Here is a 25720-nt window from a genome sequence, read left to right as displayed (position 1 = left end):
GTGTCGTTTTTGATCAGAAAGATCAAAGGCAAAGTGACTCACACACTCCCCAGCACCACACCGACCTCCTTCCATCTCAATCTTATTACTTTTCACTCACTCACTCATCTTTCAATCATTCATTCATTCAAACAAATACATAAACATGATACAGAACACATTTGTTGCAACTGCAGTGTTGGCAACGATCATACTCTGTAGCAGCATGGTGACTGTTAGCTCAGTCGTCATTCGCCCAAACAATGACAATCAAGACAAATGTGATGGGTAACTATCCTGTTGTTTGTTGGTCACATGATCATGATGGACTCACTCACTCAATCACTCACTCACTCACGATCAATCAATCATACAGTGGAAGGATGTACATTGCAGAGTCTATTCCACTTTTTGTCAACTTGACTACTAATGTGTCGACTTATGATGCTTGGATGTCATTGATCAATAATGCTCAGGAGACTATAGATCTTGGATTGTTCTATATGACATTGACGGATGGAGCATCATACCCATCAGAGTATGGTGGATACATGGGAACCAACTTTTACAAGGCACTGATCACTGCCGCCAACCGTGGCGTCAAGATTAGAATCGTTCAGAATGAGCCCAGTGCCAGCATGCCAGCCAACGACACTGAGGCACTGGCTGCAATGGGTGCCGCTCAAGTACGCACCATCAACTGGGAGGCCTTGGTTGGCGCTGGTATCCTTCATACCAAGATGATTGTTGTCGACAGGATTAGTATGTCTTGGAGTTTGATTGATTGAGTGATCGAGCGAGTGAATGGATGGACTAATCATAACCTTCGCGCAACATAGATGCCTACGTTGGAAGTGCCAACTTTGACTGGCGCTCACTGGCACAGGTCAAGGAACTTGGTGTGATCGTCGAGAACTGCAAGAGTTTGGTCGAGGACACCAGGGTCGCATTCGAGCAATACTGGGATGCCGCCAACATGTCCCAATTGCCACCAAAGTGGCCAGCAAAGTATGTTGAAGGTGTGGACACGAGTGATTGATTGAGTGAGTGAATGACTAATCATTGTGGACACGACACATCAGGGATGATGCCAAGTACAATCAAACACATCAGGCTCAACTCAACTTGAATGGACAGGACGTCTCGATGTTCTTGGCCGTGTCCCCACCAGAGTTTGTCTCGAAGCACAGATCTGGAGATATTGATGCTTTGGTCGCAGCCATCAACGCAGCCAATCAATCAGTGTGTATCTCTGTTATGGACTACGCCCCAACATCATTCTACAACTATCCCAACACCTTTTGGCCAGTGATTGACAATGCACTCAGAGCCGCTGCCTTCAAGTATGTTCATTCAAGCTCATCCATGCACTACACGCACTCATCCTAACTCACTCATTCAATCAATATATAGCCGCCACGTCAGTGTCAGAATGCTCATCAGTCATTGGAACAGCACCAACATGAAGATCATCCCTCAGTTCTTGCACTCACTGGATGCCGTCACCAACATTGACGTGAGATGGTTCCAGATTCCTGACCTACCTTTCGAGCCCCAAGTCCCATACACTCGTGTCAATCATGCCAAGTACATGGTGACCGAGCAACAATCCTATGTTGGCACATCCAATTGGTCCGAAGACTACTTCACCAACACCGGAGGACTGAGCTACAACATCATCAACGCCGACTTTACCGCACAGCTCCAGTCCATCTTTAACCGTGACTGGGATTCACCCTACGCCCTTCCAGTATCCACCTGGTAATCTAGTATTCTTAATACAGTTCATTCATTATTCATGGATTGGTACTTCCCTTACATTACCCTTACCCTACCCTTACCCTTGCCCTTGCCCTCGCCCTTGACCTTGCCCTGGTCTCCAATCCTGGGGATACTTTTGTTTTGCCAATCTCAAGTTGACTCACACTACCACATGAATGTCCTTTCATGCTGTTTGTGGTCCATTCACACTTCATTCATTCACTTGCAGCATCATCACTCATTGCCATTCAATCATCAATCAATCAATCAATATATCGATATACATATATACATAACAACAACAATGAACTTGAGTAACTGTAAAGATAAACATCCAAACTTATTGTTTGCAAACTTTAATCAAGATTACAGTTGTTTCGCAAGTGGAACAGAGAGAGGATTCCTCATATTCTCATGTGATCCATTCAAAGAGAGATTCGGAAGAGGTATGATTGGACATGATCAATCAATCAGTTGACACTCATTCACTCACTAAATCAATCAATCATTGGAACAAATAGTATTCGATGGAGGTGTAGGAATTGTAGAGATGTTGTTTAGATGTAATATCTTGGCAATTGTTGGAGGAGGTACAAAGCCAAAGTATACACCGAATCAGGTGATGATTTGGGATGATTATCAGAACAAATGTATTGCAAAGTTGGAGTTCAAGTCTGAGGTCAAGGCGGTAAAGTTGAGACGCGACAGGATCGTCGTGGTGCTCGAGAACAAGGTCTATGTGTACAACTTTGCCGACCTCCAACTGGTGCACCAGCTAGAGACCACCAACAACCCCAAGGGCATTTGCGCCGTGTGTCCGGGCGCGGCCAACGTGCTGGCGTGTCCCGGTCTGAAACCAGGCTACGTCCACGTCGACCTCTACGACCAGAAGAAGACACAGATCATCGCCGCACACGAGTCGGCGCTCTCACAGATCGCCCTCAACAAGGATGGCACGCGTCTGGCCACGGCCAGCGAGAAGGGCACGCTGATCCGTATCTTTGACACAGCCACCGGCGAGAAGATCAAGGAGGTGCGTCGTGGCACGCACCGAGCAGAGATATACAGTATTGCGTTCAACAACGAGTCGACAGCACTATGTGTCAGCAGCGACAAGAACACCGGCCACATCTTTGACCTCTCGCGCTCGGCGCCCGCCACCGTGCGCGAGCCAGAGTCCGATGGCAAGAACCGCCAATCAAGCTTCTCCTTCATGGGTGATATACTTCCAACCAACTACTTCAAGTCTGAATGGAGTGCTGTACAGTTTCAAATACCAGAGTCAAGGTCAATATGTGCATTTAGTGCCGCTCCAAACTCTATCATCGGTATGTATTACATCACTTTGGCTTGGCTTGGCTTGGCCTGGCATCAATCACTAACTCAATCAATCAATCAACTTGCTACATCACAGTGATATGTGCGTCAGGTGTATGTTATAAGTATACTTACGACTTTGCCAAGGGCGAGTGTAAGAGAGATGAAAGTCCCCTGCAGTTCATGGAGAATGATGAGACACCTGCATCCTAAAATGATTGGCCAAATCAATACCAGCAGCCAGCCACTCGAGTGGCTGTGGCCAACCAAACAGCATCATTGGCAGCAGCAGCACCAAGCCCAAGCACAAACATAAACATCGATCAGGTTCGGTGATTGTGTAGTATTATAATATTATAATCATTAATAATAATAATAACTATATCCAGGTATCCCATTCATTCATCTATCCAGCGCCGACCAATCTGTACACTCAGTCAACCAGCTGGCTGGCTGGTCAGTTGATGTCAACCATCAGACAAATGTACAGGGTTGATGACAGCAATCTAGATTGATGATTGATTGATTAATGGATGGAGAGTGGATTTCTAGAATCACCAACACTTGATCACGTCACGCACATGGCACACAAAGTGAAGTGAAGTTACTTCAATAATGACCATAACGGACGGCGTGTTTTCATTCGTATTCTAGATTGAGGAGTTCTTAACAGGCGTGATCAAAATTTCGACTTGGGTCCTTGAGATCAGACCGAGTCCCCCTTTTGGCCCTCGTCAATAAGGTCTAAAGGTTACACGGCCCTGATCAAATGGACGTCACTGTGTGTATGAGAGATCCAATGTAATCTCGGCGTATTTATGAACATTGGTCAATTGACTATCCATATATATTACATTATTATGATCATGATCACCTTCAGACATGATGACAGCCATCCAGCCAACAATACACTCATCTAACCTTGCGCACTTTTAGATGTTGCCAAAACTCCAATTCAAATTTTAGTGTGCTTCGGCGTTCGATTCTTGCTTCCCCTCCATTCTAAAGGGGGAATGATGGATTGGCCGTATCCCACATGTTTAACTTACCCGAGAGTGGTAGTCCATCGATCACAACAAGCCAATATATAAAGGTCTTCATCATTACTTGTTGGCATATGATCTTACAGTTACATACACATATTAAACCTATATCCTATCCTATCTTACCTTATAATACCAAGAAAACATCATTCCTGCGCTTGACGACTTCGCGCCAATTCACTACTTTCTCACAAAGCAACATCAACATTGTCCAATACCAAAAACAATAGTTATATATAATATATTAAAGTCTTTTACTATTTTCCAAATTAGTTAATTAGTTAATCCAATTGTCAATATCCCAAACATGTAAGTAATTACACTCATTCGTTCTTTCATTCATTCATTCGTTCATTCAATCCAACCATCATTATCAACATCTGATCCTACAACTTATTTTCGTTACCTTGTGTATAAGTGTGTGTGTATTGTTTCAACCAAGGAAGGCAATCTTAAGACCTCTAACCTGATATGGATGTCCATGTTGCCATTGGAGCTTATACTATTTCCCATTCCAGAAGTGTTTGGAAAGCCCCAACAAATTCGTCTTTTTAAATCATACCAAAACATAAAAACCCGTTGATTGAGCTATTTTTATTCACAAACCACATACATGTGTTCAGAAAGAATCGTTTGTTATGTTTATCTTTGTGGTGTGTGTGGATGGGGATGGATGGGCGGGTCTGGTCAAACAACAAAAAGACGAAGGGAAGGACCTTCCCTTCTAATCTTCTTCGACCGGGGACATGCTTAGGACCTCATTCATCATCATCATCATTCAATCCACATGACCTTATCTTATCAATAGCCTACTTGTTGGATCAACAAACACATAAACACAGATATATACCATCATCATACCCTCACACAAACATACATTAACAAACAAACATTGATCATTAAAGTTTAAAACATATATATATAGAATAGAGAATGGAGAATGAGATTGTAAGTTCTCCAGCTCCAGTGGAGGGAGCATCATTGGAATTGGAAATGGGTGTGATGTCATCCCCACCCACACCCACATCCTCACATGGACATCAGGATACATCGATTGATAATGGTCACCATCAGACCATTGAGGTCAACACTGATCTGTCCCAACACATCAGACAGTATGCCAGCCCTGCAAAGACTGGAATGTACGTCAGTGCCAAGAATCTGTCATACTACGTGGCCAACACATCGGCCTCCAAGCACGCCACTGTCAACGAGAAGAAGACCTACCTCATCAAGGACTTCTCGTTCACCATGCAGCCAGGCCGCATGGTCCTGCTGATGGGCGCGCCAGCCTCGGGCAAGAGTGTGTTGCTCAAGGTGCTGGCCAACCGTCTGGGCGAGGGCAAGGTCGAGGGCGAGCTGACCTTCAATGGACACGAGGCCGACGAGGCCACTCATCACAAAGACACAATCTACGTGCCACAAGACGACGTGCACGTGCCACTTCTCACCGTGCAAGAGACGCTCGACTTCTCAGCACAGTGCAACATGGGCTCGACTGTCGATCAAGAGACCAAGAGCGAGCGTGTCGACATGATCCTCAGCGAGCTGGGTCTGAGCCACACAAGAAACACCATCGTTGGCAATCAGTTCTTCCGTGGAATCTCTGGAGGCCAGAAGCGACGTGTCACAATCGCCAGCGAGTTTACAAAGTGCCCCAACCTCATATTGATGGACGAGCCCACCACTGGTCTGGACTCGGCCACCGCCTACAGTGTCTGCAACAAGGTCAAGACCATCGCTCAAGAGGGCAAGGCTGCAGCCATCATCTCATTGTTGCAACCAAGTCCAGAGTTGACCGATCTCTTTGATGACATCATGTTGCTAGGAGAGAAAGGACAACTTGTATACTTTGGACCAAGAGATCAAATACTTACATGTATGTATATGCTGTCAGCTGACATGCATGTAATGGGGGATAGTTCCATCAATACTAACATTCATTCATTCAATCAATCAAACAGACTTTGAATCAATTGGATTCAAACCAAACATGGATCAACCAATGGCTGAGTTTATCCAGGACATGGTTGAGGACTCTCGCAAGTACTCATCAACCTCAAACAGAGCTGAGTTGCTGGACAGCAACATACCAAACACCATCCAACTTGATGTATTATTTAAACAATCACCATGTATGTATCCATCACTATCCATTCACTCAATCAATTAAAGACCAGACTCACTAACATATTGAATGAATGGCCAACCCATCCAGATTACCAAAATGTTCAAGAAAGGATCAGAGGACTGCTGCCATCGACACCTTTGGTTGACTATTCACAGTCGGAGAATATAATGTCACCTCTGTGGTATGATATCAAGTTGTGCTTTGATCGCCAAATCAAGATCATGCGCATCATGAAGATGCAGTACATTGTCCGTTTCGTCCAGGCTATATTCATGGGCTTCGTGCTGGGCTCATTGTTCTTCCAAATGGGCGAGACTCAAGCTGATGGCAGGAACCGCTTTGGTCTACTATACTTTGCCATGGTGCTCCACATCTGGACCACCTTTGGTTCGGTCGAGGAGTTCTACCAACTGCGTTCAATCTTCTACGCACAAAAGGACGGCAAGTTCTACAGGACATTCGCATACTTCATCACAATGGTCGTCAGCAAGTTCCCCGTGTCATTGATCGAGGCCACATTGTTCAGTATCACATGTTACTGGATCTCTGGCTTCCGCGCACGCGCCGACAGCTTCTTTGTGTTCATCATCTGTATGGCCTTGGTCAATGTCGTGGCACAGGGCGTCTTCCAATTGGCATCATCCTTCTCTGACTCGCAACTGGTCACATCGATGGTGACCCCCGCCGTGGTCATCCTATTCATGGTGTTCAGTGGTTTCATCTTGCCTAAGCCCAACATCCCCAACTGGTGGATCTGGATGTACTACCTGTCGCCACTCAAGTACGTGTTGGACGCCATCGCCTCCAATGAGATGTATGGTCGCTCGTTCCACTGCGCGCCCAACGAGCTGATCCCACCCACCAACATGACTGGCTGGGAGGGTGCCCTGCGTATCTGCCCAATGAACTCTGGCTCGGACTTCCTCAAGGTGTTTGGCTTTGAGAACAACTTCTACTGGCGTTGGATCGACATCGCTATCCTGGTCGGCTTCTCCGCATTCTTCTTTGCTCTCTTCTATATTGGACTGCGCTTTGTCAAGTTCGAGGTCAAGAAGCCACCCAGAACCATGCAGGCCAAGAAGATCAAGGCAAAGAAGGACAACAAGAGCGCAAATGCCAAGCAGTCCATGACTGGCGGTTGCTACATGACCATCCAGAACCTCAACTACACAGTCAACTCGACCGCCAAGAATGCCCAGACTGGCAAGAACGAGAAGGTCACACTGCAGTTGCTCAAGAACATCAACGGTTTCGTCAAGCCTGGTTTGATGGCCCTGATGGGTCCATCTGGCGCTGGCAAGTCCACCTTGCTCGATGTGCTCTCCAAGCGCAAGAACATTGGTGTGATCAAGGGCGATATCATGATCAACAACGTGCCAATCGAGAACATCAACATCACTCGTTTCGCCGCCTACGTTGAGCAGCAGGACGTGCTGTCTGCCAACCTCACCGTCAAGGAGGCCATCTACTTCTCTGCCCTGTGCCGTCTTCCGGACTCCTTCCTCAACGAGGACAAGATCAAGCTGGTCGACGACATCCTCAAGGTGCTCAGCTTGACCAAGCTGGCCAACGTCAAGATTGGACCCAACCCAACAATGGGTATCTCATTGGCCAACAGAAAGAAGGTGAGCATTGGTATTGAGCTCGCCTCTGACCCCCGCCTGCTCTTCCTCGACGAACCCACCTCTGGTCTGGACTCTGCCGCCGCCCTCAAGGTGATGAACTGTGTCCGCAAGATCGTCCAGAGTGGAAGAACCGTCATCTGCACCATCCATCAGCCATCCCAAGAGATCTTTGAGCAGTTTGATCAGATGCTTCTCCTGTCCAAGGGTGAGGTCATCTACTTTGGCGAGACTGGCACCAACAGCCAGATCGTCGTCGACTACTTTGCCCGCCAGGGTCATCAGATGCATGCCGACCGCAATCCATCCGACCACATCCTTGAGATTGCTGAGACCACCAGCAACACTGGAGAGAGCCCAATCGAAGTCTACCGCTCATCCGAAGAGGCTCGCATCACTGTTGAACAACTCACCAACAAGACCATCGTCCCCGAGGATGCCACCGTTCCAAAGTTCCGCTCTAACTACGCCGCACCCTTCCGCACTCAGCTTTACGTCCTGGTCAAGCGCGCATGGCTCAACCACATCCGTCGTCCACAGACCATCTTGATCCGTTTCCTCCGTTCAATCGTCCCCGCACTCGTTGTTGGCACAATGTTCTTGCGTCTCGACAATGACCAACCGGGCGCCAGAAACAAACTGGCAATGATCTTCCTCAGTTTCTTGTTTGGTGGCATGGCTTCAATCTCCAAGATCCCACTCGTTGTCGAAGACCGCGCTGTCTACTACCGTGACAACTCATCCGGCTCCTACCCATCAGTACTCTACATCATTGCCTCAGTGATCACCGATATACCAATGATGATGTTGACCGCCTTTGTCTTTTGGATTCCATTCTTCTGGCTCACTGGCATGGACCCAGGACACAACGGATGGAAGTTCTTCTTCACCCTGCTCATCTATCTGTTGGTCTGTATGGCCTACGACAACATGATGGTGGTGTTTGCTCTGGTACTGCCGACGGTACCAGTTGGTGTTCTGCTTGGAGGCATGGGACTCAACTTCCTCGGACTGTTTGGAGGATTCTTCATTCCAAGGACCAACATTCCCGGTGGATGGATATGGATGCACTGGCTCACATTTACACGATACGCCTTTGAATCACTGGGTGTCACCGAGTTGCATGGCGCCGTCTTTGATTGTCCAAACGGTGAGGGTTCATTCCCGATCCAATTTAACAATGGCACAACAGTACCTTTCTGTCCAATCAGACTTGGAGATGCAATGTTGGATCGTTACGGTTTGGATCCTTCCCGTCAGTTCTGGAATGTTCTCATCCTTTCATGTTACAACATTGGTTTCATAATTCTTGGTTACTTTGCACTCACTTACATTCGTCATATGAAGAGATAATAAGAATGATTGAATGTTTATAATTATTATATATAACAATAAAGTTATAGTTTATACTTTACCTTTATATCTTTACCTCTATCTTTATGAACACAATCATTGATGAATGATAAGAGATTGCAAGACAATGAGCAAGGTGAGCACATAATAATATGTATTATTCTTGGTAACCATGTTAAAACATCAATATTATTTACTTATTTGTACATTCAGATTCATTCGTATTTGATCTTGAGCCAATAGATGGTGCCCGCATCATTGCCCCATTCGGAAATCATGTTCATAATTTGATAGGAATGACTCCCTAACCCCCACCTCATACCTCAACAACCTTCCCACACGCCAGACCACCACCTCTAATAATTTTAAAATTGTGCTGAAGAAGAAGGATGACGGATGTGTGAGTAATTTTTTTTGAAATAGGTGGCTGTTTGTTCACACTCAAAGGGTTCGCTCCAAATAAACAACACAACAGGCATGCCAACAACAAAACCAAGTTTGAACAGCATCATCATTATTGCATTCATTCATTCATTCTTTCAATCATTCAATCATTCAATCATTCAATCATTCAATCATTCAATCCATTTATTTGTTTTGTTCAACAGTTATAAGATAAGATATAGATATACAGATAACATCTGTTAATAACTATTTTATAACTCTAATTCTTATCTGTATATAAATAATATAATATAATTATAAGTATAAGTTTATATCTCTATTTATTATTTATTGGTTATTTAGGAGTATATTATTATATAATTAATAGACAAATAATAGATAAATAAGAAGATGTATCAAGCTAGGTCTAGAGCTGGCGAGCTCTTAAACGAGTTGAAGAATGAAGTTGATAACCTCAATCATGATTTAGGACTTTACAAGATACATAAAGATGAATACGAACGAAAGTGTAAGCAATTGTCATAGTTTGTTTGATTGATTGAATTGAATGATCAATTTAAACGCGTATTTTCAATTGGACCTAACACCCTCATTCACTCACCCAATCAAATCGGGCCGAACGAACAATCACTTTTGAACTTCAATCAACTTAAAATTACCATTACCCGAAACGAAACGAAACAAAACAAACAGTCCAAAGTCAAATGCAAGAATTGCAACATATACAACAAAGTCTGATAGAGTTGGAGAGAACTCATAATAGGGTCAAGGGTCAATATGAGGACGAGATTATGAGGTTAAAGAAACAGTTGGAGCAGGCGACAGGATCGAGGGATCTGAACAGCCCAAGCACATTCAGATCACAGAGTCCGGCGCCAGCATCAGTCGGCCAGGCCCGAAGCACACCGACTCCAACCATCCCAGACAAAGCCCCGCGCAGACGCTCCGGCGAGTTCTATCCACAGCAGCCAGGTCAACCACCTCAGCTTCCACAACAGGGTGGTGGTGGTGTTGGCGGCGCACCCTCCTTCCCAGCGCTGTCCTCAATTGACCAACGACTCAAACAGGAAAAGAAGGGAGTTGAGATTGAGCCAATGGAGCAACAGCATCCAAAGGAGAATATGGGAGATGAAAGAAGAAGATAGTATGTTGATGCTGATGTTGAACAACATGTTGGACGATTCTAGCTCACTCACTAACATCATCCACACAACTACATTAGTAGCGAGGCAGATGATAATGCCAAGGAAGGACAGGATTGGCTAGTTGGATACAATCCAAATGTACAAACAAACTTGAACATAGATTTGGCGCACACTTTTATGCATGGCAGCGTCGTGTGCTGTGTAAAGTTCAGTCCAGACGGCAAGTACCTGGCATCAGGCTGCAACAGAAATGCAACAATATACGACACTGAGACAGGAAGAAACGTTTGGTATGTAACCCAATCGATCAATCACACGCAGGTTTCAAGATTCTAACAATAATCAACTCTTAGCCAATTCTATGATGATGGAGATAAGGAGGGCGACCTCTACATTCGATCAGTATGTTTCAGTCCAGATGGAAAGTATCTGGCAACAGGAGCAGAGGACAGGACTGTCAAGGTTTGGGACATTGCGCACAAGAAGGTGCACCAGAAGTTCAGCGGACACGAGTTGGACATTTACTCGTTGGACTACTCCCAAGACGGCAGGTTCATCGTATCCGGCAGTGGAGATAAGAAGGCAAAGATCTGGGATCTCAAGGAAGGAAGAGTATGGACATCAATCAATCAATCAAATGTTCATGATCAATCAAACAACTTACTGACACATTTTCAATCAATCACATTAGTGCGCATTCACATTGGGCAATGAAGAGGTAGGACCAAAGAATGGAGTCACTTCTGTTGCGATCAGTCCTGATGGACGTTTGGTGGCGGCTGGATCGCTCGACAATATCGTCAGACTTTGGGACGCCCATTCAGGCTACTTCCTCGAGAGATACGAGGGTCACATGGACTCGGTCTACTCGGTGGCCTTCTCGCCAGACGGAAAATCTTTGGCATCAGGCAGTCTCGACAAGACACTGAAGCTTTGGGATCTGTCTGGCTCAAGGTCGCGCTCAAGATGTCGCTCCACATTCACTGGCCACAAGGACTTTGTCCTGTCAGTGGCCTTCTCACCATGTGGCAATTGGTTGATCTCTGGCTCCAAGGATCGATCAGTGCAATTCTGGGACCCCAAGACAGGCACAACTCACATGATGCTGCAGGGACACAAGAACTCAGTCATCTCTGTGGCCCTGTCGCCCAAGGGCGGTCTGTTTGCCACTGGCAGTGGAGACTCGAGAGCAAGACTTTGGAAGTATGACTCCTAGACACACATTGTCCATGTCCAGGTCATTCCATCTCTCTCTCTTCACATCCCTCTCTTTCCCAAATATCACTGCGCACCTGGGGTGTGCTCAACAAGCAACGACGCCATCACCAAACGTTGTGACAATATGCGTTTCATGTTCATTATAGCTCTCTTCTCTCTCTACTCTATACACAACACAGCAAGCAAAGCAAAGCAAATCAAAGCATAGCATCATTCATTCTCTTCGTCAACATCTGGTCAAATGATTCAAGACCATATGCATTCATAACAAAGCCTCTTTCCTACTCCACCTCCTCCTTCACTCCTTTTCATTACCATCAACCACAACAACATCCACAACACACAACGACAACATCCAGCCAACAGCAACATACACAAAATGAAATAAAGTTCCACAGGTATAGAAGACAAGCAAGTTACTCATGTTGATGTTTATTATGATCCAATCCAATCGATTAGCTGCAGCTCTGGCAGGTGTATCCTTCTGTCAAATGGAGGACACTTGTGTGTTAGTAGGGGAATGAGGTGGATGTATCCACAAGGTACTTACTGGACTTGACATTGTCAAGTGTGTAGAACTCTCCTTGTATCTCATTCTTGCACTTGACACACTTGAAACAGTGTCTATGGTATCTCTCCTCGGGACTAATGACAATGACGGTGCCCTCGGCAGTGTTGCAACCCTTTGTGCAGAATCCACATGGACCCATCTCCTTGCCAATGGTCTTTTTCTCCTCGTTCTTGAGATGCTCGTTGCAGGCGGTACACTTGATCTGTCCGTTCCTGACAAAGAACTGTCCATCCATCGCTATATTACATGTTGTGCATCTGAAGCACTCGGGATGGTAGTGCTGGCCAATGTTGTCTGTTAACTTCTGTCCAGTGATTGGTGTGTGGCAGCTGACACACTTGTCGAGCGCAGTGCGTTCATAGTCCACCTTGCACAATGGTTTTCCAGCTGAGCTGAGGAAGTATGACTTCAATGGTTGATTGCCTGTCATGTTGTTTGGTTAACCATTTGTGATTGATTGATTGATTGATTGATTGATCGATCGACCCTCTCTCTACCTTGTCCCATCCTGTCCATCCTTGCCAACCGCACACCTGCTCCACCTGCCGCTTCCTTTGTTACCTACACATGCTGCAAGTGAAACACTTGGCGCACCAATCAGCATCCAGGGCATGGACTGTCTCTCCAACAATCTCTGTTGAGCACTTTCTGCATTTGGAAGTGGCGGTACCTATGGTGTCATTGATTGATTGATTGATTGATTGATTGAAAGAGTAAGTGAGTGAGTGAGTGATGGGAGGTGTTCAAACTGATGAGTCAAATAGGTTATATAACTTACTCATTCTTGTTTAATGATGATAATAGGTATTTATTTAATATTTATACAAATAATAGATATGATTGGAGTGTGTAAACTAACAACAATGTAAGAAATTGATCAAAGTGTGAACAGTGAATTGAATCAAAACTGGCTTTGTTGGGTGTTTTGATCACTTTTTCAAATAAAACCACATTTCTTCAATGAGAGTCTTGTTTGTTTTTGAAACTTCATAAAAGAGATTGCGCATCTCGGCCAACTTGCCTTGTGCTGCATATTCGACAAGAGCTTTCCCAATGGGAATACCCTTTGTCTTGTAATTGTCCACTTTGAAGGGCAACAGATAGATATTAAAATAGGTATCATCATCTTCCATCGTATTGTAGCGCGAACCCCTTTGAGATTTGATGTTGACGAATTTGGCCGCTACCTTCTTGGTCATCCTACTACCAGGGATGTCGAGTGATGAAACCACATGTCCGACCATGATCTGGTGTTTATCAGGGTCGATGATATTGGCAATCATAATGCCAATATTGGGATGGACCAACGCCCAATCTTTTGGATCAAATGTTGCGCCAGACATGAGCTTTATGGGCAAGCAAAGATGTTTATGCTTGTCCAAGATCATCGTAGCGCTGATCTCATCGCCAACTATTGCCGCCATACCCAAGGCAATCGAATAGTCTGTTTTGAGATATTTGTGTCCTTGCTCGAGTCGCTCGATAACCTCTCGATCTCCTGCTTTGATGGCGCTCGCCATCACATTTTTGTAGGAATGGTGGAGGTTTGGCACTTGGAACAATCGAGCAATCAAGTCAAGCGATATTATTGAGTGATGGATGTCCACAATGAACATTTCCGCTGCAACGTTGACTGCAGTAGATCGTTCAACAGGTGGAGCTCCGAGAATGTAATTGACAACGTACAGATGTCCATTGGATAGAGCTTCTCCAAGGTATGGCAGCATTGAGAAGCACCAATTGTGGAGCGTTTGTAGCATGTTGTTTGCATTTATGACAATGGCCAAGTGTCCTTTGGCTGATGCCATTGAGAATATGTTCTCCAAGTGCTCGGGCAACAGGACGTTTGAGCCAGCCATTATTCCAAACAACTCTAGATTGCCATTACTACTGCACTCGGGTACCAGATATTCAAGGTTGGTCTCCAGTATCGTTGGATAATGTTGGAGAATGAAGTTGGTGATGTGATGCAGATGATCCTTGGTTGACATGCTGAGGATGGTGCACATTGACTTGTCGTTGACAATGTTCTTCTCGTGGAGGAGTTGAAGCATCTCCATCGCCCAGGGTTTGGTCAGCCAGGGGAAGAGGTACTTGACATCCTTGGGGTAGATGTATTCTTTGAGTGGCTTGATATCCACGCCACTCAAGATACATTGACGCAGGAATAATGGATCATCCAGCTGGACCATATAGTTTGGAGCAATCTCAATCCTCCTCTGTGACATCCATATTACATCCTCCAATATCTGGGTCCAACTTGGATCGGAGCATTGTGATAGGTATTTGGGATCAACGATCCTAGTGCCATTCCCCATCCCCATTGTCAATGATGGGAGGGCATAGAGTGTCGAGAGTGTATGATTGTCGGATCGATTGATGGCCACATCCATTAGCTTTTTGTTGAAGGGATAAGGATATGGACGAGAGGGTCCAGCATAGTGATCGTCGAGTGATTTGACCAGCCACTCAGTGGCGCCATACTTGATGTAGTCGTGGAGTGATTCGTTGTACAACAGTTGTCGACCCTTGATCAACTTGTTCGAGTTGATTCCCAACCTGTCCCTGAAGATATTACTAACATGACCTATGATGGCCATGCAAAGCTTTGCATCTCCAAGTACTGAGTGAGCAGCGACATTCAAGCGTCGGCAAGCAATAGTCTCTTCAGCCTCATCCATGACGATGTCATTTGAACTTTGATTGATTGATTTATCGATTGAGTGGAGTAGTTCCAAAGGAGAGGTGTATTAGTGTTTAGTCGCAGGTGTCTCTCAATCAATCAAGTACATACCATGGGACGAGATTGATGGACTCAATCTGTTTGTTACAGAACTGGATGATGTGTGTGTGACCATGATCATATGCAGATTGAATGATCGTGTGGATGATACGGAGCAAGTGTACCTTGGGTACATTGTCATTGATTATTGTTGATTTGATGGAAAAGTAGTACTCCAATGTTTTGTAAGAGTTGGATTTGGTTGCCTGGATTAAAGAGTCCGTGTATGGGAAGTTCATATTGGGTCGATGTTCAATGAAGTGAGGTCGCAACACTTCAAGTGCACGAGGATTGTCCAGTTTGATTGCCATATTGGAATGAAGTACTCCACTATCGTTGTCATTGGATAWWATATATTGAGCAGTACATGTTGGAACACCTCCAGTTTGTTCTTGATGGCGTGGATACATATCCCGGGATTGTTTTGGAACAACAAGGGCTTGTGATGTCGAAGAAGCTCAATCGACTCAATCGATCCAATGCTCACCAAGTTTATCAATGCATTGCCAGTATGCTCTTGGCTTGGTTGGAGACCGGCCTCGAGTAGGTGTTTCATGGTCTCGTAGCATCCACGTGTGATGGCCCTGACTAGACACACACCATTTAGTTCTTGTCCCGTTGTTTTGGCAACTAGTAGCATGAGTGGCAGTGAGATTCCAGCTGATGTAGTCAACGCATTGTCCTCGAAACCATTGGTGATGTGAGAGCTGTAAGTGCAATTGGTGAGGTAGCTGTAACCAATATCGGTTGGAAGTGTGTTGTCGCGTATGGCCACGATAAGCCATGATAGGTTGGCCGAGTTGAGGGATCGCGGATGGTTTGGTCGACGCGTGACAATGAACGTACATAGCTCAGGAGTGAGGTTGCCCCAGATAGGCGAGTCTTTTCCAAAGGCCTGCGGGTACCAATCAAAGATGGCTTCCGCAGCGTGCTGGTTGCCATTCTTCAGCACAGAGGCCATCTCAATCATTGGTCTCAGGACCAGGGATAGTAATGGTGGCGGTGCCGATCGTAGTTTGGCGACTTCGGGTTCGAGTGAAGCTGCCATGGTCCACGAGTCATCATCGAGCAGGCACCTCTTCAGGTGATCGATGATATGAATTTGTCCATGCTTGCCAGCAAGTGAAATGATCTTATTGATGTTGGTCGTGATGTTGGATATGTTCATGAGTCTGACCAGGATATCCAAGTGACCGATTGTTGCTGCGGTGAAGATTGCTGTGTCGTATACGAGCCCGTCATGCTCGGAGACCGGCTCGTTATCCAGTAGGAACTGAACGCTCTCCAAACATCCTTGCTCGGTACATTGCAACAAGAACTGTCTCCATAGGTTCTCGTTGGAGTAGAGTATACTCATGCCGTGGAGGGTCCTCAGCATGCTCACCTTGACTACCGGTCCTCCTGAGCCCAGGTATCTCATATCCTTGACATCGAACTTCATGCCTGGGTTCTCGTTCAAAGTTTGTATATATCTAGCATTGACGCGTCCTGCCAGCTTGCCAATGTCCACCACATTTAGATTGATCTCTTGTGCGCGACCGTTCTCTCTTGCCATTGATCGCAAAGTTGTCAACATATCGAGATGACATCCATTGCGAACAACATTGTGAATCTCCAATTCCGGTGATACTAGGACCATGTTCATATTCTTAAGTAGATGATTGAAAGCTTTGATATTGTTATATTTGATTGTCGCTGGTAACAATGTATCGTTGACTGGGTATGACTTGGATACACTATCAAACGCTTCAATAAAGTATTGTGTAGCATGATACTTTAACATCTGAATCAAGCTACCATTGGTACATAACTCTTTTCCTTTGATTATTGATTCCAATTTAGTTGTTTTTGTCATCTTATCATCTTCTTCATCATCATCATCATTGTTATAATGACGATTCTTCAACAAGTTATAATCCAACTTATTATTTAGGAAATTTATATGTATTATATTGACATAATGCATCAATTGCCTACACAATACAATGTTCCTAAACACTGAGTGTACAACAATATCCAATAAGTTGTCCATCTCTATATGTATGTATCATTATCTTTGAATGAATCGAGTCAAAAGACCACACTGCTCGACAAGTATCTTGGTCTAGCAAACTTCAATTTGCAAGTTCAGCTTTTCAAAAGTTCGACCAACAGGTCACTCAAACCTCAACCCTTGCCCTCAAGTAAGTAAAGTACATTGAACGATTTAATGATTGACCAAAGATATCTATTCTTTAGTGATATCATTGTTGTTGCGATCTTGAAGTAGTAGTGATGGTAGTAGCCAACCATGTTGTAATAATATCTGTACAATTTGTTGTTGTTCTTCAATTGAGTATTGAATGAAGATTGATTGTTGAGTTGATGATGATGAGGAGGAAGTTGTGAATTGTTTGATTATCTCTCTTATAGTATCATGTGCATCAATAAGTATGAGTTGACGCAGTATGTCAATGGATGGTGGCCAAATGAATGGGATATCATTCCCGGACAAACTAACACAGGTCTTGTCAGGGTCAAAGGCATCGACAATAACTTGGTATATTTGTGGACTGGCGCATGCTTTAGATCCATCCGAGCATAGTATGTCCTTGATGTAATCTCTTTCTGTACGTTTGTGTTCATCTAACCTGCTCCAAATGAATGGTATGACGCCAGGACGCAGTCGCGCGATCGTCTCCAAGCTATGAATGCGGAAAAAGTCGCGTATGTCGCGAGGCAAGAAGTGGCCAGACGTGATTGTGCTACTCCTGTTGGTGTTCAGTGTGCCCGAGAGAAGGTAGTCGACGGTCTCGAGGTTGCCAGCGGCCAGCGCTTGGAACAGCCACTCCTCGACACTGCCATGCGAGCGATTCTCCTGAAGGAACATGATTGATTTGATGTTGCCGCTGTCTCGGCATATACGATCGATGCATCTGTGTTGCGCTATGGTGTCGCGACATAGTACGTACATGCTGGCCAAGAGTGGATACGCGTCTGGTAGGTTGGTCGCGTGCATGAACAGACAGAAGCGAGTCATTGTTGGTTGTCTGGCAAAGTGGCCGTACCCTGTGATGAGCTCAAGCAAGTACAGAGACACGTTGTTGACCATATTCACCATCATAATCATTCCTGGCTGTGCGTGGCACATGAGGACTTGCTGGACGTCGATACTGGCCCTTCCAAGATTGTCCAGGTTGACCTCGAATGTTGATCCCACCGGTCTCCGTGCTAAGATCGCTGGTATGAATGTGGCACGATTGAATTGAATGGCAGTGTTTAGGGCGAGTTGGTGATCGAATAATGTGATAAATGGTGGAGAGATGCTACTCGAGGGTTCACCGCCAGCCTCGTTCCACAGCTGCTCGATTCGCTCAACAATGTCCGATCGATTGGCCTTGATCGCGTCTATATAGAGGTCGCTAAAGCCACATAGTACATCTTGATCTCGTGCCAACAACATATCCATCACCTCTAGTGTGTGTTCGTCGATGGCCAGTGAGTTGACAGGCCATTTGTCAGTGCTGTGATTCGATCGCACCCATCGCTTGTGCTTTGATTGTATGGCGTCGCCCCACTCATCGAGTATGTATCGTGCACATTCAATGTAGCCGCCTCGCAGTGCACCGTCCAACATGTAGGAGTCGCCAAAGATTGTGTTGCCGGTGGGGAATGAGTCTGTGGCTAGCTCCTGGCGCACGAGTTTCAGAATGGCCAGGTTGCCCTTGCCGGCCGCCGTATTGAGGTGCTTGTAGTACTTGGGCGCTTTGGTACTGATCGAGTACTTGGTGTGTGTCAGTATGTCCGTGTTGGCATAGGCGGCCATGTGTCGGTGGTATTCCTCGCAGTCCTTGAGTGCGCGCGGCTTCTCCTTTGCCAACTTGTCATGCACGATTTTGAAGATATCGTATCGCTCATGCTTGAGTGCCGCGCACATCAGGAGATCGAGCTGCTCGTACTTGATGCCATGCTGAGTCTGGTAGTACGTGATCAGTGAGCGGATGTCTGGTGATGCCACCATCGTGGGCTGTCGCCGGGCAAACAGTGGCTCGTGGGCTGCGCCATTTTGGAGACGAAGCAGCGATATGACCACCCCATGAGCATGCGTTGGGTATGAATCGAGGACACGTTGATAGGTCTTGATGTCGGTGTGTTGAGATAGTGCATCGAAGGCCATTTGATAACAGATGTGCTGTGTCATTGATTCGTCGGGGATGTGATCGCACAGTGTATCTATCATGTCCAAGCTTAACCTGATGTCACCGACTGCCGACATCAAATCATTCAACAACAAGATGAATATGTCATGCTTGTCCTCCTCCAGCATTTGTTTAAAGTATGTGATCAAGTATGCCACATGCTTAGACCTGTTTCCTTGCATCATTCTTACAAACAGTGATCTGAATGTTGCGATCAGGGTACTGGCGTGGCGTGTATGAGAGTGATGGTAAGTTGATGATTCCAGATTGATTGATTGGCTAGTGTGATCACACTCACTCACCTTGATGATGATGATTGATCAGATGATTGATTGAGGCTTTGTAGTGATTGCTGTATCAGGTGATGGCCTACAGAGCATTCAGTGTACATGCGATTGAAGAGTTGAATGAATCGTTGAAGGTCATCACCAGTATGTACAAGACATTGACGTAGAGTGATGATATCTGCACCACGTAATGATCTACAATCATCCTCTAACAACCTATTGAACTGACCTGTCCATTGATATACACCTGCACCAAACACTTTATTACATAATACACTCTTCACCAATGTGTCCAAGCCAGACATGTCTCCTCTATCTCTCTCTTTGAACTTGTGTTGGTGATGTTGTTCAACTTGAAGTTTAACTCATTTTCCAAGGATTGTTCAAGTTCACTTCATCATGATGGGGCGAGACAACGGCTTTTGACTCATTCTCAACTAACTACATTCGGACCCAATCAATCAATCTATCAATTATTAGAGTTTGTGTAAGGCATCTCTTGTCCTGAAGACAAGCATATCGTCTATTCCTGCCTCTGAGCAGAGGGCTTTCATAACTTCGGCAAGTGCGAGTGAGGTCGATAATGATGCTGCTTTAATCCTTTGTGTAGATGAAAGCTGGGCGAGTTGCTCGTCGTTGATAAGTCCTCCTAGGGATTTCATTCCGCATATAGTCTTGTCGATGATCTGTTCATTGTCTTTGCACATTATTCCCAAATGATGGCTTGCCTCAATGTGATTGATCGTTGCATTGACAAGCTGTTTCTTAAGATTGATGTGATTATTCCAACTCTTTACAACCTTTGCTATCTTCAAAGAAGTAAAAGCAGTGCGAGGGATATAGGGAAACTTCGGTTTCGGTTGGTTATGACAAAACAATGACGTCTATCAATTGCTATCAACAGTATGACTCTATATTCTTTGTCATAGAGATGGAACAAGGGATCAAGATACATTATGACATTGGGTTTGAGGATGGTGACATTAGTACTCTTTTCTCTGAATTGATTGCTGGAGCTGTAGAGGAGATAGGCTCATCCGATTCTGGTAACAGTGGAGCAAGCAAATCTCGCAATGGCAATAGAGTCAACTTCCATGTACATACCGAAGGCAATGCATCAGCCAGTTCCTCCATCTCCTTGCCATACTCAATCGTCCAACCAATGTTTGAGAGAATCGCTTCAAACACTCATGAGAAGAGAAGAGGTGAATGAATGAATGAATACACGCCATGTCTCTCGTTGATGAATGTATAGACGACAACTATAAACAATTCACATGATCAACGAGTTGCAACTCTTCTTGATCAAAAAATCTTGATCATGATTCAATCACTCAATCAGATCAAAGCAATGACAACAACAAAGACAAGTACTACCAAAACAACGTCAATATCACTTAACGATGTACCATTGGTAGTTCAGAAGGAGATACTTGGATATAGTTGGAGATTGAGATGTAGTTTGAAATGGAAGTTGGGTCTGTTGACAGTGTCAAAGTCATGGTTCGCCATGCTATGCTCAATAGAACAACAAACAAACATAGCAACTAGTATATCAGTGGACAATTCAAACATATTGGACTACCTCCCGCACATCTCCAACGTCTCTTGTCTACTCGCGCATCACAACAAGTGGAACCTGACACTATCGGGTGAGGACGACATTGACGACGATGGAATGCTCAACTTTGAACCCTTGATCAGACGCGCACATCATCTTCAACTATACCTAGATGATTGGGCAAACTATGATGACTTGCAAGCAATCATACGTCACGTTGATCGTGATCTTGGTGAGGATGATGAGCGGACTGTCGAGTTGGAGGTGGACCATGTTGTGAGTTGTCAGCAACTTGCTGATCTGGTGGCATCATTCGAGCAAAGACAACTTGTTTCATTCTCAATCTACCATCTCGAGAGATATAACACCGAGTACTCAGTCGCCAATGAGCCCGATAACATGGTACTCGAGGTTGTTCAATGTCTGGACACATGCCACGCTCAATGGCTCACGAAGATAGTTCTCGATCTCAGCCTCATATCCGAGTCTGGTCGCAATAAGATCACATCGACAATCAGTGAGTTTGGCGCAGAGACATTGGTCTCATTCGGCCTGACCATCGACCAAGTTGGCGACAATGGCACTCTATTCAAACATTTGGCGCGCATGTCCAAACTCCAAACACTGTACTTTATCAACGAGAAACCGACAACCAAGTCCAATGAGCAACTGCTCTCATTCCTACTCAAACACAACACATTGACCAGTGTTGACATCACCAACCAGGTGTGTCCAAACTTTGTCCGCCATCTCTTCCAAAAGTGCCCACGTCTGATCAAGGCCGGCATCAACATGTCGAACAGGATAGAGATCACGTCCACGTCCAATGACATGTCCAAGCCCATCATCAACACCACGCTCAAGGAGTTACAATACTATGACATGTGTGATATGAGCCTGCCTCTGATCAAGGACCCGCTCATCATGTTCCAAGGATTGACATATTTTAGAACAATATTGATCATGCCTATGGAACACATCATCGATGTATTACGTAGGACCAAGACATTGGAGAACATATCAGTAACAATCCGACCGAAAAATCTTGGTTTGGACAAGATCGATGAACTTTTGGAAACAATGTGTCAGTGTCGCAGTCTGAAGAGGTTCAACATCCATGCTGAACTACATGATCCAATATTCCTGATTGGACTACTTTTTGGTACCTTGGAGAAGACTGGCAATGATTGGTTAGAGGAGGCAGAGTTTGAAGACACGATGAAACCATTCAAACCACGACCATCTACCAGGCCATTCTTTGATGAGATCATTCAAAGAGATAACATTATACGTTGCCGACGATATCTTGATCATATATCTTGATGTGATCATTCAGTGCACTCAATATATCTTGATCATAGATCTTGATCTGATCGTTCAGTGCACTCGTAGATCTTGATCGATCATTTCAATCAATCAGTGGACAAACAAATAAATGATGATATTTATTACTACTTTGATGAAGCCTCACTGAGTCTTTGCGTTCTGGCCGCTCTCATCTCTTGGATGTGTTTGTTCTTGCGCTCAAGGGAGTCGCCATAACGCTCAAGTGTGAAGAGGTATTGTTTGTTCTCCTCGCTGAAGATCCTGGTGAATGATGGACGTGACTTAATTCGCTCGAGGTATGCCACCAAGGTAGGGTACTCACTCAGCTCACCCAACATCTCTGCCAACACAATGTTGTAGCCAACGAGGCAGTCGGCCGCGGTGAACTGATCGCCAACGATGTACTGCTTGCTGCCCAACTCTGCGACGAGGAATGGTGCGATCTCCAGATGCCAAACGTCCAAGCTGGTCGCGATCATCTTGTCATTGCGTGCAGGATGTCCTTCGGGAAACAGAACGCGGTATGAGTAGAGCTGGACAAAGTTGGGATAGATCTGCGAGGGGCAGTTGAGCAGGAACTGGTAGAACTTGCCGCGTTGGTGCAGGTCGGCAAAGTTGGTGAGGCGCTTGTCAACCGCGTCATACTTCTCGAGCAGGTAGAGCATGATGGCGGACGACTCGATCAGAGTGAAGTCGTCGCCCTCGGTGTAGAATGGTATCTTGCCCTGTGGATGCTTCATGAAGTGGTAGTCATCCTTCATCTCCTGGGGACCAACGATCACCACCTCAACCTTGTCCTCTATTCCAAGTTCATAAACACACAGCGCTGTAACTGATGACACAAAGTATGGTATATGATATAGTTTGGCTTCCACAGACATTATGATTATTGTTTGTTTGTTTGATGTTGTTATTTGTCTTTGGTATTAGTTGTATGATTGATCGATTGATTGAGTGAGTGATTGATTGATTGATTGATCATTGGTGATGAGTGAGTGAAGTGTGTGGTGATGGGCAGGTCCTTTTGGACCACTTGTGGGACTACTATGTCGGACCAGAGAAGTAGTTAAGAATGAATAATGTAAGGTTACCTGCTTCTCGTAACTAATGTGTCATTCACTACTCAGATGTCGAGTCCAAGTGTCTAACTCATCAATCACTTTGCATAACTTTTCAACATAGTTATTTGTTTGATAAAGTATTGATTGTCACCTGATTGATTGAACTGAACATTCACTAGTTGAACAAGAATGCTCATTTCATCAGGTCACGTTACGATCAAACTAGATCCAAACATAATAAAATCTTGTTAACTCCAAGTAACAAGTTGGGATGGGGACTGCCACTTGCCCAACATGGCGACAAACATTCCCTCATTTCAGGCATCCATGTATGTCGTACAGTAACCATGGTCACTCACTCTATCATCCAATGACTCAATCTATAAATACATCATCACTCAATGTTTAAACAAACAGTAATATTAACAACTACCATTGTATTATTGTCATTATTGACAACATATTGCTATGATGCACAATTAGTACAAGTGTCATGTAATGCTCAAAGTTGTGATCTTGACCAACTATATAATGCCACTCTATTGAATAGTACAACAGACCTTGTAATCAATGGCACTGGAGAGGTGTCCATCAATCCATTCCGAGTGAACAGCCTCAAGAACCTAACGATCAATTCGCTCACGACTTCTACTTCGCTGTACATCGTTGTCAACTTGAACATTATTGGCAATCTGAACAGTACTTCCAACATCCAACGTGTCAGTCCTCTATGGTGCCCAGCTAAAAGCCAGTGGATGGATGAACGCAGTCAACTCTGTGAAGATCCAAGGATACGCCACATTAAACAATATTGACATGATCGATACCAACCTGGAACTCAACAAGTACACTATTGTCGGATCATACTATGATCGATCAGGTCGAACCCAGGTGACAGCCAACGGCATCACATTGAAGGTCTACTACAAGTTCACTTCCATCGGCAGCATCAAACTTGTAAATGGATCCGACGTTATATTCCTTGATTCAGCCAAAGTCAACGTGGCCAGTGAAGGAGGAATCAGCAGTGTTTATGCCATTGGCTCCTGGTCTCGAGCTTGGTACAGTTAGTGTGACCGGCAACCTGTATCTTGCACCTCGCGCCACATTGTGGACAACAGTCGGATCAAACATATATGTTGGTGGAACCTTCACCAACGACCATGCCAACGTGACCATGAGTGGAAAGATGGTGGTGGCCGGTGACTATATCCAACTAGGTAACGACTCATCTACCAATATGGATATTGGCTACTGGTTCTCAAAGGGAGTGTCCATCACAGCAAGATCATTCAACTTCCAGGGACTCGTTGCAGGTATCATCTATTACAACAAGTACCTCGCCGACGGTACCCGTCCGGTATTCATCGCTACGGGTGCCTCCAAAGATATAAGATGCAACTGCTCAATGACCGGAATACTTGCATTCACTGGCAACCTCCTCATGCTCCCAACATCCGTATATTAATTCAACTACTATGCAGACTTGACCAACCCTTTAGACGTTGATTATACTTATAATAGTATACTTATTGATGGTCAGGTTACCCTCAAAGGGTGTGTGTATAACTCAGGGGGCCCCCTTTCTCCATTGCATCGGCTTCGCCTCTTCCATTCCTTTGCTCTATTACTCTTTTATATTCTTTTATATTTCTTTTGGGGAGTCTAGGGAGGATAATAATAATAATAATAATAATAATAAAGAGTACGTGTCGACTAACTTGGGGAGGATGGGGAGGAGAATGGGGAGATAATGATAAAAGAGTATCAGTCGGAACTTGGGGAGGGAAGGGAGGGGAATAGGGATAGGGAAATTGGGGAAAAAGGGTATGTGTATCGACATAGGGAGGTTGGGGAGTCAATGGTGGAAACTTTTTAATAATAGAAAGAATTATTTGTATTCTTGAATTTCTTCCACCATCGACTCCCCGACTCCCTGTTTGGACACTGATCCTCTTTTTGGGAGTTTGTATCAGTTTG

At 44.9% G+C, this 25720-nt stretch overlaps 10 protein-coding genes across 10 annotated transcripts; 6 read left to right on the top strand and 4 right to left on the bottom strand.

Moving 5' to 3' along the window:
• Positions 1-145: 145 nt before the first annotated feature.
• SAMD00019534_124060 (hypothetical protein) lies at positions 146-1744 on the top strand (the record flags this gene model as incomplete). The annotated part of the gene is made up of 5 exons (XM_012892350.1): positions 146-267; positions 356-741; positions 819-987; positions 1062-1322; positions 1393-1744. 5 exons carry the CDS (start codon positions 146-148, stop codon positions 1742-1744), a joined length of 1290 nt encoding a protein of 429 aa, XP_012747804.1.
• Positions 1745-2044: 300 nt separating this feature from the next.
• Positions 2045-3401, top strand: SAMD00019534_124050 (hypothetical protein; the record flags this gene model as incomplete). The annotated part of the gene is made up of 4 exons (XM_012892349.1): positions 2045-2186; positions 2262-3068; positions 3155-3211; positions 3295-3401. 4 exons carry the CDS (start codon positions 2045-2047, stop codon positions 3399-3401), a joined length of 1113 nt encoding a protein of 370 aa, XP_012747803.1.
• A 1701-nt stretch (positions 3402-5102) lies between these two features.
• SAMD00019534_124040 (hypothetical protein) lies at positions 5103-9206 on the top strand (the record flags this gene model as incomplete). Its single annotated transcript, XM_012892348.1, has 3 exons — positions 5103-5979; positions 6065-6235; positions 6319-9206. The coding sequence occupies 3 exons, from the start codon at positions 5103-5105 to the stop codon at positions 9204-9206; spliced, it is 3936 nt and encodes a 1311-aa protein (XP_012747802.1).
• A 795-nt stretch (positions 9207-10001) lies between these two features.
• On the top strand, positions 10002-11969 carry SAMD00019534_124030 (hypothetical protein; the record flags this gene model as incomplete). Its single annotated transcript, XM_012892347.1, has 5 exons — positions 10002-10119; positions 10305-10755; positions 10834-11046; positions 11110-11368; positions 11448-11969. Coding segments are annotated over 5 exons (1563 nt in total), but the record flags the coding sequence as incomplete, so codon positions are not given.
• A 514-nt stretch (positions 11970-12483) lies between these two features.
• Positions 12484-15226, bottom strand: SAMD00019534_124020 (hypothetical protein; the record flags this gene model as incomplete). The annotated part of the gene is made up of 3 exons (XM_012892346.1): positions 12484-12968; positions 13111-13215; positions 13750-15226. 3 exons carry the CDS (start codon positions 15224-15226, stop codon positions 12484-12486), a joined length of 2067 nt encoding a protein of 688 aa, XP_012747800.1.
• A 336-nt stretch (positions 15227-15562) lies between these two features.
• SAMD00019534_124010 (hypothetical protein) lies at positions 15563-16882 on the bottom strand (the record flags this gene model as incomplete). The annotated part of the gene is made up of 2 exons (XM_012892345.1): positions 15563-15657; positions 15736-16882. 2 exons carry the CDS (start codon positions 16880-16882, stop codon positions 15563-15565), a joined length of 1242 nt encoding a protein of 413 aa, XP_012747799.1.
• A 672-nt stretch (positions 16883-17554) lies between these two features.
• On the bottom strand, positions 17555-19633 carry SAMD00019534_124000 (hypothetical protein; the record flags this gene model as incomplete). Its single annotated transcript, XM_012892344.1, has 2 exons — positions 17555-17652; positions 17824-19633. The coding sequence occupies 2 exons, from the start codon at positions 19631-19633 to the stop codon at positions 17555-17557; spliced, it is 1908 nt and encodes a 635-aa protein (XP_012747798.1).
• A 1510-nt stretch (positions 19634-21143) lies between these two features.
• On the top strand, positions 21144-22676 carry SAMD00019534_123990 (hypothetical protein; the record flags this gene model as incomplete). The annotated part of the gene is made up of 2 exons (XM_012892343.1): positions 21144-22237; positions 22352-22676. The coding sequence occupies 2 exons, from the start codon at positions 21144-21146 to the stop codon at positions 22674-22676; spliced, it is 1419 nt and encodes a 472-aa protein (XP_012747797.1).
• Positions 22677-22804: 128 nt separating this feature from the next.
• Positions 22805-23560, bottom strand: SAMD00019534_123980 (hypothetical protein; the record flags this gene model as incomplete). The annotated part of the gene is made up of 1 exon (XM_012892342.1): positions 22805-23560. The coding sequence occupies one exon, from the start codon at positions 23558-23560 to the stop codon at positions 22805-22807; it is 756 nt and encodes a 251-aa protein (XP_012747796.1).
• A 939-nt stretch (positions 23561-24499) lies between these two features.
• On the top strand, positions 24500-25208 carry SAMD00019534_123970 (hypothetical protein; the record flags this gene model as incomplete). Its single annotated transcript, XM_012892341.1, has 2 exons — positions 24500-24806; positions 24862-25208. The coding sequence occupies 2 exons, from the start codon at positions 24500-24502 to the stop codon at positions 25206-25208; spliced, it is 654 nt and encodes a 217-aa protein (XP_012747795.1).
• Between the last annotated feature and the right edge of the window lie 512 nt (positions 25209-25720).

Source organism: Acytostelium subglobosum, assembly GCF_000787575.1.
Source record: "Acytostelium subglobosum LB1 DNA, scaffold: scaffold42, whole genome shotgun sequence".
Taxonomy (NCBI): Eukaryota; Evosea; class Eumycetozoa; order Acytosteliales; family Acytosteliaceae; genus Acytostelium; species Acytostelium subglobosum.
The sequence above is the reverse complement of the archived record's forward strand: the minus strand, read 5'-3'. Positions and strand labels throughout refer to the sequence as shown.